The 15,061-nt window shown below is 50.8% G+C and overlaps 1 protein-coding gene across 9 annotated transcripts; it reads left to right on the forward strand.

Moving 5' to 3' along the window:
* Positions 1-467: 467 nt before the first annotated feature.
* BRPF1 (bromodomain and PHD finger containing 1) lies at positions 468-13,585 on the forward strand. 9 transcript variants are annotated; one of them, XM_003982455.6, is made up of 13 exons: positions 468-1,066; positions 4,561-5,520; positions 6,325-6,487; positions 6,906-7,037; positions 7,445-7,591; positions 8,370-8,679; positions 9,008-9,331; positions 9,651-9,935; positions 10,433-10,580; positions 11,140-11,276; positions 11,379-11,497; positions 11,843-11,997; positions 12,735-13,585. In XM_003982455.6, exons 1-13 carry the CDS (start codon positions 468-470, stop codon positions 12,916-12,918), a joined length of 3,663 nt encoding a protein of 1,220 aa, XP_003982504.1. In that variant the 3' UTR covers positions 12,919-13,585. The 9 variants fall into 9 exon arrangements, with proteins under 9 accessions (XP_003982504.1, XP_006929024.1, XP_003982503.1 ...); XM_006928962.5 differs by having other exon boundaries at positions 9,011-9,331; XM_003982454.6 differs by having other exon boundaries at positions 7,445-7,573.
* The last annotated feature ends 1,476 nt before the right edge of the window (positions 13,586-15,061 follow it).

The raw sequence follows: 15,061 nt of genomic DNA on the forward strand, positions 1-15,061 counted from the left end.
CAGGAATGAGAGGTTATAACATTCAGGGAATGGCAAATTGCCCAGGGTAGACAGAAGGACAGCTGTAACTAGTGAAAAGAAGAGTCTGGAAAGGAGGACTAGGGCCAATGAAAGGGGTACCTTGAATATCATCATAGGAAATTTGGATATTATCCTGAAATAAGTGGGGAGCATCAGGAAGCTTTTAATCAAAAGATTACATGGCTGTTGCTACTTGGTAAAAGATCACTCTGGCCACATTATATGAAGTTAAGCTAGAATAGTTGAGATATGGGGCAGGATGACCAAGCAGGAGGCGATGAGGCCCAGACTGCCCATGGTATGGAGGTGATGGCATTTGGAGTCACTGTAAAGGTGGGCTGGCCAGGACCTTTGGGGAGAAGGGGAGGGCTGGAGAGAGTAGGGGATGACCAGGAACTCTTCCCCAGGCCTGTGCTAACTGATCTGTACGTTCTAGATGTGACAGCATGGGGGTGGACTTTGATGTGAAGACTTTCTGCCACAACTTGCGGGCAACTAAGCCACCATATGAGTGCCCCGTGGAGACCTGCCGTAAGGTCTACAAGAGTTACAGTGGTATTGAGTACCACCTATATCACTATGACCACGACAACCCACCACCCCCGCAGCAGACTCCACTCCGCAAGCACAAAAAGAAGGGGCGCCAATCACGCCCAGCCAACAAGCAGTCGCCCAGCCCCTCAGAGGTATCCCAGTCACCCGGCCGTGAGGTGATGAGCTACGCGCAGGCCCAGCGCATGGTGGAGGTGGACCTGCACGGCCGAGTCCACCGCATCAGCATCTTTGACAACCTGGATGTGGTGTCAGAGGATGAGGAGGCCCCTGAGGAGGCTCCTGAGACTGGTAGCAACAAGGAGAACACCGAGACACCAGCTGCTACTCCCAAGTCAGGCAAGCATAAGAACAAGGAAAAGCGCAAGGACTCCAACCATCACCACCACCATAATGCTTCTGTGAGCACCACTCCCAAGCTGCCAGAGGTGGTATACCGGGAGTTGGAGCAGGACACCCCCGATGCCCCACCCCGGCCGACTTCCTATTACCGGTAAGGCCACCTCCACCTCCCAACTCTGGAAAACTGGTCAGGCAGGGCTCAGGAGCTGAGAAGTGACAGGCAGCAGATAGGAGAGTGGCAAAGATAAAGGATAGCAGAAGCACACTGGTCCTGCCAGGGCGGTGAGAGGAACGTGCCCCAGCTAATGATGGTGGCACTTACTATATACTGCCACATGCCAGGCCCTGCACTGGGTACTTTGCAGTCACTCCTTTATTTTATTCTCACAATTCTCTCAGGTAGGTATCGTTCTCATTTCACAGATGAGGAATGCACAGTCCAGAAAGGGGGCCAGACTTACCGAAAGTCACATGCCAGTAGATAGTGGAACTGGGATTCAAATCCAGGTTCCTCTGACTCCAAATCTGCGGTTTTCACTATATCAAAAAATCATGTGTCTGGTTCCTGACCCTCTCCACTCCATCACTGTGTAACCTTGAGAAAGTTGTCTGGCTTCTGGTTTTCTAATGACCCCATCTGCAGAGCAGGTATAATATTCCTCTGCCGGCCTAGAGGTAGAAGACTAAGCACACTGATTTCATAAGGTCCCTAAAGCAATTTGCAAATTTGCAGAGGTAATTTTCCCACCATTCTGTTACTGTCACCCATCCTTTAACATGTATAAGCAATATTTTTATCACCTATGGTTTGTGCTCCTCCATTGGCCCTAGTATTTATTTCACTTAACTGTTTCTTGGAACCCCACTTCCTTGCAAAAGGTGGCTCTAACAAAGTTACAGGCATAAGGCTAAATTCCTTTAACACAAGGTAAGAAATGAAGGGGTGGGGGCAATTTGGTGGTGGAGCTATGTACAGAAACCTTAGCTGGAGGATGGGAGAAAAATCAAGTATAAACCTTCTCTCTGAGTCTTGGCATCCAAGGCAAAGAGGGCATTCAGATAAGTTAAGGAGCAGTATTTGGTGTCAACTAATCAGAAGGCCTAATCTCTGAGAAGGACTTGTAAAGGTTTTTATATGAAAGGTGGTTTTTTTACCAAAAGTGCAATCCGTGTGATGGTATGCTGAATCTCCGTTCTTTAAAATCAAGTCTGTGGGCACTCCAGTGATTTGGCCCGGTGTGTCACTTTGGTCCCTCCCTTGTTCACACGTTATACAGTCTCCTCTTCCTGTCTTTCATCCATCCAGCCCAGCTTCACCTCCTTCTCCTTCTGGCTTTGCACTGTCTCTCTTTTATGTTAGCAGTGACTGTTAGGCTCACCCCCCAACATACAAACCCTTGTTCAGGCCAGCCTTTTCTCCTAAGGGCTCTTCAGCCTTCTCTGCTCTGATAGGCAATCCAAACCAGTTCCTTCCACTCCATTTCTTCCTCCCTCTGCTCAGATTCACTCCTTATTCCTGGGGATCAAATCTGTTCTCCAGGGCAGCAATTCTCAGCTGGTACACTGTGATCAGCTGGGAGGTGTGTTGCATGTCATTTATTACTACCGTTAGTAGAACTGTCCAAGTTTTGCAAATGGTATTTTTTATATATAAATTCGAGAAGATTTGAGGTCATCTCTCTAACAACACCAATTTCTCTTGCTTGCATCTAATATATGCTTTCTTAAGGAGAAAAGAGGGTGGAGTGTAGGCTGGTGTGCCAGGAATTGTACATGACATGCAGCCTACATTATCTGTGCCACAGCCTGTAATCTAGGTGCACTGTGGGAGTGTGTTATATACCATCGCATAATGTCACATATGTTATGGCAGAGCAAAGGTTGAGAACAAGTGCCAAGGCCTAGCAGGGGCTGGATAGTTCATACAATCTCTAAGCCACACCCTTTTTCAAGGATGAGGACATTGCAGTCATTTGGGGTAAAGGGCTAAGAAAGAAACTGCTTCCTATAGATACAGTATTTTAGTTTCCTCCATTCCACCCTCAAAATGCCTTTGAAATGAACAACTGTGCCTATTTCTGTGTGGTGAATCAGACATGGTCCTTGCCTCTAGCCTGTAGTGGAGGAGTTAGACACATAAATAGTTATAATACAAGGCAAGATAGCTCAGGGCTATACAAAAGCTAATAATAAAGCCAAGGTTTATTGAGTACTTGCATCATGCCAGGAACTGTTCTAAATACCTTATCTGTATTAACTCATTTAATGCTCACAACAGCTGTGTGAAATAGGTACAGGTTAGCATCACCACTTTATAGATGAGGAAACAGAGGCCCAGGGAGATCACCTTATTTGCCTGCTGTCATACAGAGCATGGCTCCCAAGCCTATGCTCTTCTGGCCTACTCTAGCACCCAGAGCTCCATTTCTCTTGTGGAGAGGGGAGTGGAGGGACAGAAACTAACATTTATTTAGGGCCTGCTATGTGCCACTTCAGTTAGCCCATTCATTTTTTTAAATTCCATTTAATCCTGACAAGTGTCTCTGGGAGTAAATAGTAGCATCCTCGTTCTCTTATCAATAAAACTGAGTTCAGGAAGGACCAGTGATGTCTTGAAGGTCAGAGTGGCAGAGCCAGGATTTAAATCCATGTTTTCAGAAACCAAAGCCCCATTCTTTCCATTGTAAAACATATATATAATTTGCAAGTGATACTTGCGGACCTTTCTTCTCCTAACTCTGCACCATCATCCAGACCTGTAGCTTTACAGTACCAGAGTCCAGGCCGTCTAGGGCATAGCAGGGGCATGGGGAGCCTGCTCTGTATGCCAGGCACCTGGAGCGGCCCTCAGCTCCAGTCTGGCTGGCCCAATGAGTGTGTAGGGTAGAGTCTGAATTCTAGTGCTGCCACTTCCTGGTTGTAGGACCTATCTGTTAGACAGTTAATTAACTTCCCAAAGCTTCATTTTCCTCATCCTCAAAATAAGGGCAATATGAACACTGATGGTATGGCTGTGGTGAGAATCAATGTGGTAACAGTACAGTGCTTGGCTCATAGTAAATGCTCAGTAAATCTTAGCTATTCTGTTATCTTCCAAGGCTATGCAAAAAACAAACACAATACAAAGAGTTTGAGGGAGCCCTGAGCTGCATTAGCTGACATAAGACCCATGGCAACTCCATTCAGGTTGCTGCCAGTTGGTACTAAAACATATATATAATTTGCAAGTGATACTTGCGGACCTTTCTTCTCCTAACTCTGCACCATCATCCAGACCAACCCGGTAGGTCCTAGCTGCCCTACCCTCCTCCCTTCAGGAGTTTGGTTGAGCCTCCGTACCCCAGAGGAGGTGGTATAGTAGCTAGTACACAAGCTTTGGAGTCAGCAGGCCTGGGTTCACACCCCACCTCTACCCCTTTCTCCCAAGGGAGCCAAAACAGGTGAATTAACTCCCCAAACCTTAGGTTTCCTTTTCTGCAAAACAGGAATGATTACAGCACCTGGGGTTAAGGTGAGGATGGAATGAGACAGCATAAGTAAAGGCACAGACCTGGCAATGTGTAAGCGTCCAGCAATTGTAACCCATTTTCTTTAGGGGAAGGAAGTCTCAACTATATGATGCTGAGCTGCCTATGTGCACTGCAGGTACATTGAGAAGTCGGCAGAGGAGCTGGACGAGGAAGTAGAGTATGACATGGACGAGGAGGACTACATCTGGCTGGATATCATGAATGAGCGGCGGAAGACAGAGGGTGTGAGTCCCATCCCGCAGGAGATCTTTGAGTACCTAATGGACCGGCTGGAGAAGGAGTCCTACTTTGAAAGCCACAATAAAGGTGACCCCAATGCACTAGTGGATGAGGATGCTGTGTGCTGTATCTGCAATGATGGTGAGTGCCAGAACAGCAATGTCATCCTATTCTGTGACATGTGCAACCTGGCTGTGCACCAAGAGTGCTACGGTGTCCCCTACATCCCTGAGGGCCAGTGGCTGTGCCGCCGCTGCCTACAGTCACCCTCCCGGGCTGTGGACTGTGCCCTGTGCCCCAACAAGGGTGGTGCCTTCAAGCAGACAGATGACGGGCGCTGGGCCCATGTGGTGTGTGCCCTGTGGATCCCTGAAGTCTGCTTTGCCAACACAGTCTTCCTGGAGCCTATCGACAGCATCGAGCACATCCCACCAGCTCGCTGGAAGCTGACCTGCTATATTTGCAAACAGCGGGGCTCAGGGGCATGCATTCAGTGCCACAAGGCCAACTGCTACACAGCCTTCCACGTGACATGTGCCCAGCAGGCTGGCCTTTACATGAAGATGGAGCCTGTGCGAGAGACAGGTGCCAATGGCACTTCTTTCAGCGTCCGCAAGACGGCCTACTGTGACATCCACACACCCCCAGGTTCAGCACGCCGCTTGCCTGCCCTGTCCCACAGTGAGGGTGAGGAGGATGAGGATGAGGAGGAGGATGAGGGTAAGAGTTGGAGCTCAGAGAAGGTCAAGAAGGCCAAGGCCAAGTCCCGGATCAAGATGAAGAAGGCACGGAAGATCCTGGCAGAGAAACGGGCCGCAGCACCTGTGGTGTCGGTGCCCTGCATCCCACCACACAGGTATGTGGGGAGCAGATGGATAGGCTGGTAAGGGAAGAAGAAGCCCTCCTAGAGACTGATAGCCCCAAGTGGAGTGACAGGGTTGGGTTCTGTTATTAGAAGCTACAAAGAAGGTCAAAACAAAACACCAGATTCCAAAAGAAGTTAGCCCTAGCAGGTCACCAGACTTTTATCTTAGGAGCCAGAAATTTCAGCTTTTATCTGTCAGACCTAACATGTTTTCAGCTGCCCTTCATTTTATGGTCTGGTTTAAGTAGGAAGAAAGAGGATGTAGTAGCTATCAGCCACAGTGGCAGAAATACTCTCACCCTGAACGGAGAAATGGAAGGAAAAAGGGGGAAGGAGTTGTGAAGTGGTCACTACCACAAATGAATCCAAATGACGGCTGCCATCATCAGTTATTTTTAACTTTCTCTTGTGCTGTCTAGTTAATTTTCTCTAGTGTACTGCTCTACAATTATACTTTATCCTAAAACCTTCCAAGGCTCAGGCTGAGCTGGGTATCCCAGAGTCAAATAGTACTCTGGGCTGCTGTGACAAGAGCAGTCTTAGACGCCAAACTCCTCATATGAGTTCACCCAACTTCGTGAACAGGGTCAGGGATCTGGCTTCATGCTGGGAATTTGGCTTCCTGTCTGGTACTGTTTGCTCTTCTTCGCATTAAGCCAAGTGTCACAGGCCTTTTTGACAATAGACTTACTCCAGATTCAACTCCATTCAGGAATTCTCACCAGCCAGAGACACCTGTTCTGCTTAAGAAAATAATGGCCCAACAGGTTTTTCTCTTTATTCCCTGCTTCACAGGCTCAGTAAAATCACCAACCGCCTGACCATCCAAAGGAAGAGCCAGTTCATGCAGAGGCTACACAGCTACTGGACGCTGAAACGACAGTCACGAAATGGAGTCCCGCTGCTACGTCGCCTGCAGACACATCTGCAGTCTCAGAGGAATTGTGACCAAGTCGGGGTACCGTGTCAGATTCCCTATGGGCTCTGGGAACTGGGGCCAGGGACATAAAGGACTGAGATATGTGATAATAGTTTTCAGTGTCCGAGAGCTTGGGCTATTTCCTCCTTTAAAGTAGCCCTCAAACCAGACTCAGGATGAGATCCTTACAGATTGTCTGCACGTTAAAAGGGCACTGTTCCTGTGTGTTCCTTCATGCATTCATTCAACAAGCATATACCAACCACTGATTCTGTGTCAGATCTAGGGGACACATAAGTATAGGAATTCCCACTTTAGCTAGTAAGGCTGCCAATAAATTACTGTGCTACCTCCTTCAGTTTTACCTGACATTGACCCAAGCTTCCTGGGCTCTTCTTCCCTCTGGCCTTTCTTCTGGCTTCCTTATCATCTACCAATCCCCTTCTTGCCTCTACAGAGAGATTCTGAGGATAAGAACTGGGCCCTCAAAGAACAGCTCAAGTCCTGGCAGCGCCTCCGGCACGACCTGGAGCGAGCTCGGCTGCTGGTGGAGCTGATCCGCAAGCGGGAGAAACTCAAAAGGGAGACGGTGAGTGCTCCTGGGTCAAGTCTGTTTTTCAGAGGAGAAAACATTCCTGGGACAAGGAAAAGCCTTTGTCCCCTGGCCAGGAAGCAATAGGGCTGATGCTGGAGTCAGGTCTCAGTGGTGCCCAGTGTGTTCTCCAGCTCACTGCAAGCAGCATGTCACAGAAGAGGATGAACGGGACCCTCAATTATGTGATACAGGTAGCTGGCACTGGGAGTTCAAGGAAGAAAAAGGCCAGAGTAGTCAGGGAAGGTTTCACCAGGTGGGGCCTTGTAGAAAGTAGACCTGAGTGTGTCAGCTGTGGGCAGGAGAGAAGGAAGGCAGTTTCCCAAACCAGCTGCTACCATCCCTTCAGACCTCTTCCAAGGGACTGGCCTGGGCCTGGCTGATCGGGCCTTTATGTGTGTCAGATCAAGGTCCAGCAGATCGCCATGGAGATGCAGCTGACCCCCTTCCTCATCCTCCTTCGCAAAACCTTGGAGCAGCTCCAAGAAAAGGACACAGGCAACATCTTCAGCGAGCCGGTCCCTCTGTCTGAGGTAACCGAATTGGACGAAGTAAGAATCCCTTCCCCTCACTCCACCTTTCTGTTCCTCTCCCAGTTGGACCCCTGCTGCAGGTCTGGGCCAGGGACTAGGAGGGGACTGTGAAGAGAGGGGCTGGTGGCTCTGGGGCTCCAGGATAACTGGAGCCACATGCATCACCTGGACTCTGTCTTGTCCCTGTCACACCCCAAGGGCCCAGAATGGGAGGCAATCTGCACTCCTTCCCCAGAGGCAGGGACTGAGTCTGCCAAATGAATAATCCCAGGGCAGGAAGACACTTTCGGGGTGCTGAACCCTAGAACGGAGACTTTAGAAGGCTCAGCACCTAAAGAACCAGCTCTGAAGCCCTAGGTCCTGACTGGCAGACTCTTCTCTCTAAAAGGTATAAAACGAGAGGCCCGAGGCAGTAGCCTCCTTATAAGTCTTAATGATAAGTAAAAGAGCTATAGGAATGCAAAGTGGTGTTATTTCCAAATGATTGCCCTAGCCATTTTCTTACTGAAGCTCTTGGCTCTAGGAGGTAGATTTGACTGTAATTTCATCACCATTTTCCAGGTGAGGAAAAAGAAGGCCCAAAGAGGTTAAGAGACTTGCCATGGTCACACAGCTTGTGACTGGTAAAGTCAAGACTAGAATCCAGCTTTCCTTTCCCCTGTGCTATATGCCTGCCTCTAACTGTGGTGGGAGGAGGTTGCTGGATGCTTTTCAGGGGGTGGGGGTGTTAGGAGCAAGGGTTCAGGGCGAATGAGGAGCATATCTCCACTTAGCCACGCCTACCCTGCTCTCCCAGGTACCTGACTACCTAGACCACATCAAAAAGCCCATGGACTTTTTCACCATGAAGCAGAACTTGGAGGCTTACCGCTACCTGAACTTTGATGATTTTGAGGAGGACTTCAACCTTATCGTCAGCAACTGCCTCAAGTATAACGCCAAGGACACCATCTTCTACCGGGCAGCAGTGCGGCTCCGAGAACAGGGTGGCGCTGTGCTCCGCCAGGCCCGGCGCCAGGCAGAAAAAATGGGCATTGACTTTGAGACGGGCATGCATATCCCCCACAGCCTGGCTGGAGATGAGGCCCCACAGCACACTGAAGATGGTGGGTGATAAATCATGCTACACACATAGAGGCCAATGCCAGGGATGAATGGCTTTCCAAAAGTCCCCTACTGGGAACAGGCAGTGTAGGCAGGAAGTAGCTAGCCTGAGCAGTGGCAAACTATCCCCAGGAATGCTCCCCAAGAAGCCAGACTGGGTGAATGGATAGCAGTGCCTACCCTTCCACATCTTGGTGCTGCTGTTTTACAGCTGTTCCTGGTGAGAAGCCAAAGGGAAAAGAGTGGGTTTCTTGTTGCCTGCTCAGGTTCAGGGGGCCCAGAGGCCTACCCTAAGTTTGACCTTTCCCCACCCCCTGTGTCCACTCCTAGCAGCAGAGGAAGAGCGGCTGATCCTGCTAGAGAACCAGAAGCACCTGCCGGTGGAAGAGCAGCTGAAGTTGTTGCTGGAGCGGCTGGATGAGGTGAATGCCAGCAAGCAGAGTGTGAGTCGTTCACGGCGTGCAAAGATGATCAAGAAAGAGATGACGGCACTGCGGCGGAAGCTTGCCCACCAGCGGGAAACTGGAAGGGATGGGCCTGAGCGTCATGGCCCCTCCAGCCGGGGCAGCCTGACACCCCACCCGGCAGCATGTGACAAGGACGGGCAGACAGACAGTGCCGCCGAAGAGAGCAGCAGCCAGGAGACAACCAAAGGTCTGAACCCCTAGCAAGGTGGACCCCAAAGTCAGCTAGACTTGACTCTGTAGCACACACTCAGCCACTGCCATCCCCCAGGCAGAGGTCCCTCCTACACAGCTAGCTGTACTTTCTCCCTCATTCCCCATTCAGGGGCCTCTTAGCTGCCTCTCTGGCTATTGGTATAAGGGACAATGTTCCCAATTCCACAACCCCCCAGATCATCTCCCAACTCTAGCTGGAGTAACAGTCCTATAGGCCCAGGGCATACCCTGGGTATCTACCCTTCCCACATCAGGCCCCTCACCAACTCTCCTTCTCTCTTTCTCTGCTCCAGGCCTGGGTCCCAACATGTCCTCAACCCCCGCACATGAGGTGGGCAGGAGAACCTCAGTTCTGTTCTCCAAAAAGAACCCGAAGACAGCTGGACCGCCCAAGAGGCCGGGCCGGCCCCCCAAAAACCGGGAGAGCCAGATGACCCCCAGCCACGGAGGCAGTCCTGTGGGGCCCCCCCAGCTCCCCATCATGGGCTCCCTACGTCAGCGCAAGCGGGGTAGGAGCCCCCGGCCCAGTTCGAGCTCAGACAGCGACAGTGATAAATCCACAGAAGACCCCCCAATGGGTGAGCCTCACCATCACCCAGCCCCCCGAGAGAGTGAGCAAAGTTGCCATCATTCCCAACATAACTCCCACCTGTCCCTTCATTTGCCCATAATATATCAGAGCTAGAAGGGCCCTTAGGGATCCTTTAATTCAGTCCCCTCATTTTACAGATGGGGAAACTGAAGTCCAGAAACACTGACCCAGCTAGATTCCCATCCAGGACCCTCTCCATTATATCACTTCACCTTTTCTCTTCTCACCCTCCTTGGGGATTTCCTGCCCTTTAAGCCATTTGTGTCTTAAGGCCAGTAACTGCCAAGGGCAGTGTGACGGGTGGGGCAGGACTATGGCCAACTGTGGCAGACACTGCCCAGAACTGGCTCTGCTGGCCAAAGTTGGAGGAATTTTCCAGCACAGAAGGGAAAGCCGAGCCCCTAGTCCCTCTTACCCCCATGCCATCTCTCATCTACATCTTCCTGACCGATTCCTTCCCTCCTCCCCCTCCCCCCAACCAAGACTTACCAGCTAATGGCTTCAGCGGTGGAAATCAGCCAGTGAAGAAGAGTTTCTTGGTATATCGTAATGACTGCAGCCTTCCCCGGAGCAGCTCCGACTCTGAGTCTAGCAGCAGTAGCAGCAGCAGCGCTGCCTCAGACCGAACCAGGTACCAGCCCTCGAGATCAAGGTCTGCCTCCAGGATGCCCTTTGAAGTTTCCCTCTGGGAAATAGCATGGCAGCCACTTCAGTCTAGATTAAGATGGCTCAGACCCAAGGTTCTCTGCAAAATAAATGGCATACCTAAGAACGTCACCATAATGGAATAGTGGGAACCATCCTGGGTTAAGCTGATGTTGTAGAGCAGAGAGCGTAAACTGATGCCTTGTGGCCTGGATTTGGCCTGCAGACATATTTTGTTTGGCCAGCATGGTGTTTAAAAAAAAAAAAGGAATCCAGTACTGCCACATAAAATTCCTAGTGTCTGTATTCTCTTTAAAAATCCGATCTGGCAAATCTAGCCAGGGGATGCACTCATCACCACCACTGTTAAATCCAGCCCATGTCAGTCACACTATTGCCAAGCCCCCGAGGGCTTTTGAGTTTGAAATTTTTCAAGTGGCCTCAGTTTTCCAAAATTCTTAGACCTGGGGGTTTAAAGAGAGGACAACTACTGTGTCATTACCCACTCTACCCTCCTTTAAGCTGAGTTCTTGTCTTGTCCACAGCACAACACCCTCAAAACAGGGCCGGGGCAAGCCCTCCTTCTCTCGGGGCACATTCCCGGAAGACAGCAGTGAAGATACCTCAGGCACTGAGAACGAGGCCTACTCCGTGGGCACTGGCCGCGGCGTGGGCCACAGCAGTAAGTACCCTCACCCAAAGCCAGGGAAGCCGGGGGCCCGGTATCAGGGCCTTGCCAGCCCCCTGGCTGCTGATCTGCTCCCTCTCTCCCATTCCTGTGAAGTGGTAAGGAAGAGTCTGGGACGGGGAGCTGGCTGGCTGTCAGAGGATGAGGACTCCCCACTGGATGCTCTGGACCTGGTGTGGGCCAAATGCCGAGGGTATCCATCATACCCAGCTCTGGTAGGCTTCCCCTTTTCTTATCATACCCCTTGCCTCCCAACCCCAGATCATAGACACAATTAGCAGACTTTACTTACTCTCTGCTGAGCTGTAGAGAACAAGGGTCTTTGGCAGATAGATACTTAACAAGTTCCTGGTTAGTTTTTCCATCTCTCCCTTTTCTTTCCCTTTGCATCTTGGAATCTGGAATAGTTCATCATGAGAAGCCAAGGGTCAGCAATGCAGCCTTGTGGCATGATAATCTTTCTGTGTCCCAACTTCAGAGGTAGTTTCCCAATTCTTGTATAGAGTAAGTTTCGGGGAAGAAGGGAACTGAACCAAACAAAGGTCTTATTACACCCTCAGATAATTGATCCAAAGATGCCCCGGGAAGGTATGTTCCATCATGGGGTTCCTATCCCTGTGCCCCCCCTGGAGGTGCTGAAACTTGGGGAACAGATGACCCAGGAAGCCCGAGAGCATCTCTACCTCGTCCTCTTCTTTGACAACAAGCGAACCTGGTAAGGGAGGAGGGGAGCAGTTGCTGTGACTCATACAGCCACAGATGCAACCCTGGGTATGTGGGCAGGCTGCCAGGAAACTCCAGCAACAGACAGACTGGGCTATCACAGATCAGTGGGGGAGGGACTTAGATCTTTGAGCAGAAGGGTTGTGAGGGTTGTGTTGACCATGAGTCTGAGAGACTGAGTGGGCAACAGCTGACAAACAGCTGTAGCTAGAAGCTAGAGGGCCATCAGGGACTGTGACAAATGTGCTCCCCACCCAGAATCAGGTGGCTTCTAGACTTAGTTTTCCTGTCTCTGCCTCCATGGTGACAAGATGAGGATAAAATAGACATAAACATTCAGGATCTTAAATCTCTGTTCTGTCACATGTATGTAATGCAGTGTTTTTTGTGTATTGTGTGCAAAGGATATTTAATGTCAGTAAAGTCTGCCTGAAGCCTATGGGACAGGGTACCTATTTCAGGTTAGGTCATGGCCCCTTTTTGCACTCGTAAATACCCTGTGGTTACCCCGTAATGTGACTGTTGAGTGGGTGCTTTTCATCACTAGACTATGAGCAGTTCCTTGAGGGCAGGGACTGTTTCTCTTAGACTCTGTAACCCCATTACCCACCAGAACCGGGCCCAGAGCGGGCACTCAGGAGGTGTTTTTGAATGAGTGAAGGAGTGATGAAGGCTGATGCTTGTTGCTTTCCCAGAGATGACTTATGTGATCCTCACCTCGTCCTACAGGCAGTGGCTGCCAAGGACTAAGCTGGTTCCTCTGGGCGTGAACCAGGACCTCGACAAGGAAAAGATGCTGGAGGGCCGCAAATCCAACATCCGCAAATCAGTGCAGATTGCTTACCACCGGGCTCTGCAGCACCGCAGCAAGGTGCAGGGCGAGCAGAGCAGCGAGACCAGTGATAGTGACTGATAATGCCCAGCACAGCCCAACCTACAGTGCCCTGCCACCTCTCTCCTCCCCCTTTGCTCACTGTCCTGGAGTGGCACCGGCCTCTGCACTGACTCATTCCTGGTCTTGGGGCCAGTCTCAGGGGAAGCTGGGTGGGGGAGGTCCCTCCCGCCCTGAGTGCAGCTGGACTGTACAGAACACTCCAAGGGCCCACGGCGGCTCTGCGCATGGAGAGGGGAGGTCTCACTGGCCAGAGAGCCCCAGAGACCTCAGCATTGTAGTGCAGGGTGGTGGGCCAAGGTTAGGACACTGCATAAAACAGGCCATCCCACCACCTCTGTCTGCTCTGCTCATGCCAGGAGAATCTAACTGCCTAGTGGCCTGAGGCCCTTGCAGGTGGTGAGGTGAACGGGCATCTGCCCAGCCTAGCAGTGGGATTGATGTCTGTCCAGCCCGGAAGAGGGGCACTAGGTGACCCCCCTCCCCTGCTGTTGTAAATACTGTAATTAGCGGAGAATTTAAATTATTCTCATTTGTAACTGCGTTTCCGGGTCGCGCCAGAGTCATTTGGTACTAAAAAAGACTGGGGCCTGTCCCCACTTCCCTTTTTCCCATAGATGCCCCCACCTTTCAAACTGGTTTGTATTTATTTCAAAGGAAGAAAATATATTGATTCTTAGAAAATAAATAGTCTGTTTGGAATTCTTGGGTTCTTGCCTTCTGCCAGGGCAAAAAGATAAAAAGAGAGGTTGTCCCTCAGGGATGGAAAATAATTGGGCTCAAGAGGTTGCTGGTTGCTGTGCATGCTGCATTTGTAAGACAACAGCCAGGATAATATGATAGCTCCCATTTCCCAGGCACTCACTGGATGGCAAGCCTTTTTCTAAGCACTTTTAGATACACAATTTTATGTAATCCTTGCAAAAACTATAGGGAAAGTTAATAAGGTGGTTATCTCCACAAAGATACTGAGGTTTAGAAAAATGAAGTAACTTGCCTAAGTTCCCACAACTAGGAAGGCGCAGAGCTAGGATTTGAACTCCGGTCTCTGTCTACAAAGCTGGCTCTTTAGCCAGTATTCAGAACTAACTGCTAGAAGAAGTCTACGTCTCCTTCATGAATTTCAGAGGCTTCAAGTCCTTTGCCAGCAGGTTAGTCCCAAGTGCTTCAGAGTCCCCATAGCTGTGACCTTCCCGTTTAACTGGGGACGTAGCAGGTATGTAGAGGATTGCTCTGCATTCATTCCCAACCTTGGCATCTCCTTTACCGATGATTCATTCAGTTACTGCAGGAATGCTTTCCAAGTATGGGACACCTGTGGGCTGGCACACCTAGAGAGGAGACAGCCACAGGAGGTAGTTGCCCAGGGCCTTGCAGCTTTGGAGTGGAACAGACAAAAATAGCATTTGTCTGATGATAACCATGCACGTGATGCTCCTCCCTACTAGGTACTGCGGGTGGGTCACAAATCTTGCCCTTAAGGAATTTGCGGTCTACTCACTGAAACACAGTAACCTCAGATCACAGCGCTATGAGGTGAAAAGTGGCCCAGATAAAGTTCATGTCTCCTAGGTCCTTGCTTACTGTCTTCCTCCAGAAGGGAAGAAATTACATAACACAACTTTCTTGGGCCCAGGCAGCCCGCCCTGGAAACTGGAAGAGGCAGACGGACTGCCTCGGGCCCACAAGCCCCAGTGGGCACAGGGTGTGAGATGATGGAGCACTGTTTAAGGAATGCCCTGCGACTGAAGGGAGCAGCTGGGTGGAGCGGCTGGGTAGCGCGGGGCGCGGCAGTCGGAGGACGAAGGTCTCTGAAAGAGTGAACTCTGAAGAGACCTGACTGGAGTCGAGGCTCGGCGAGGCCTTGGAGGGAAGCGGCTTAGCGGGCGAGCGCGAAGACTCAATCCTCAAGCGGCGGACGCTGTGGAGACGTCTCGGCCGCTCGGAGGGGCCCGAGGTGTGTTCGGGTCCAATTCTCAGTCAGGAGGGCGAATATCTGACTGGAGAGGTTGGGTGGAGAAAGGCTCTCTGGGGATGGTGGGGGACAGGATTTGGCTCTGCGGACAAGCAAGCCATGAGGAACCCCAGGGTTCCGAGGAGATCTGGCAGTGTGGATTGGGGCCTGAGGGCGCATTCTGCGACCGGTCGGCGGGGCGCGGGGATC

This window comes from Felis catus, chromosome A2 (genome assembly GCF_018350175.1).
Source record: "Felis catus isolate Fca126 chromosome A2, F.catus_Fca126_mat1.0, whole genome shotgun sequence".
Lineage (NCBI taxonomy): Eukaryota > Metazoa > Chordata > Mammalia > Carnivora > Felidae > Felis > Felis catus.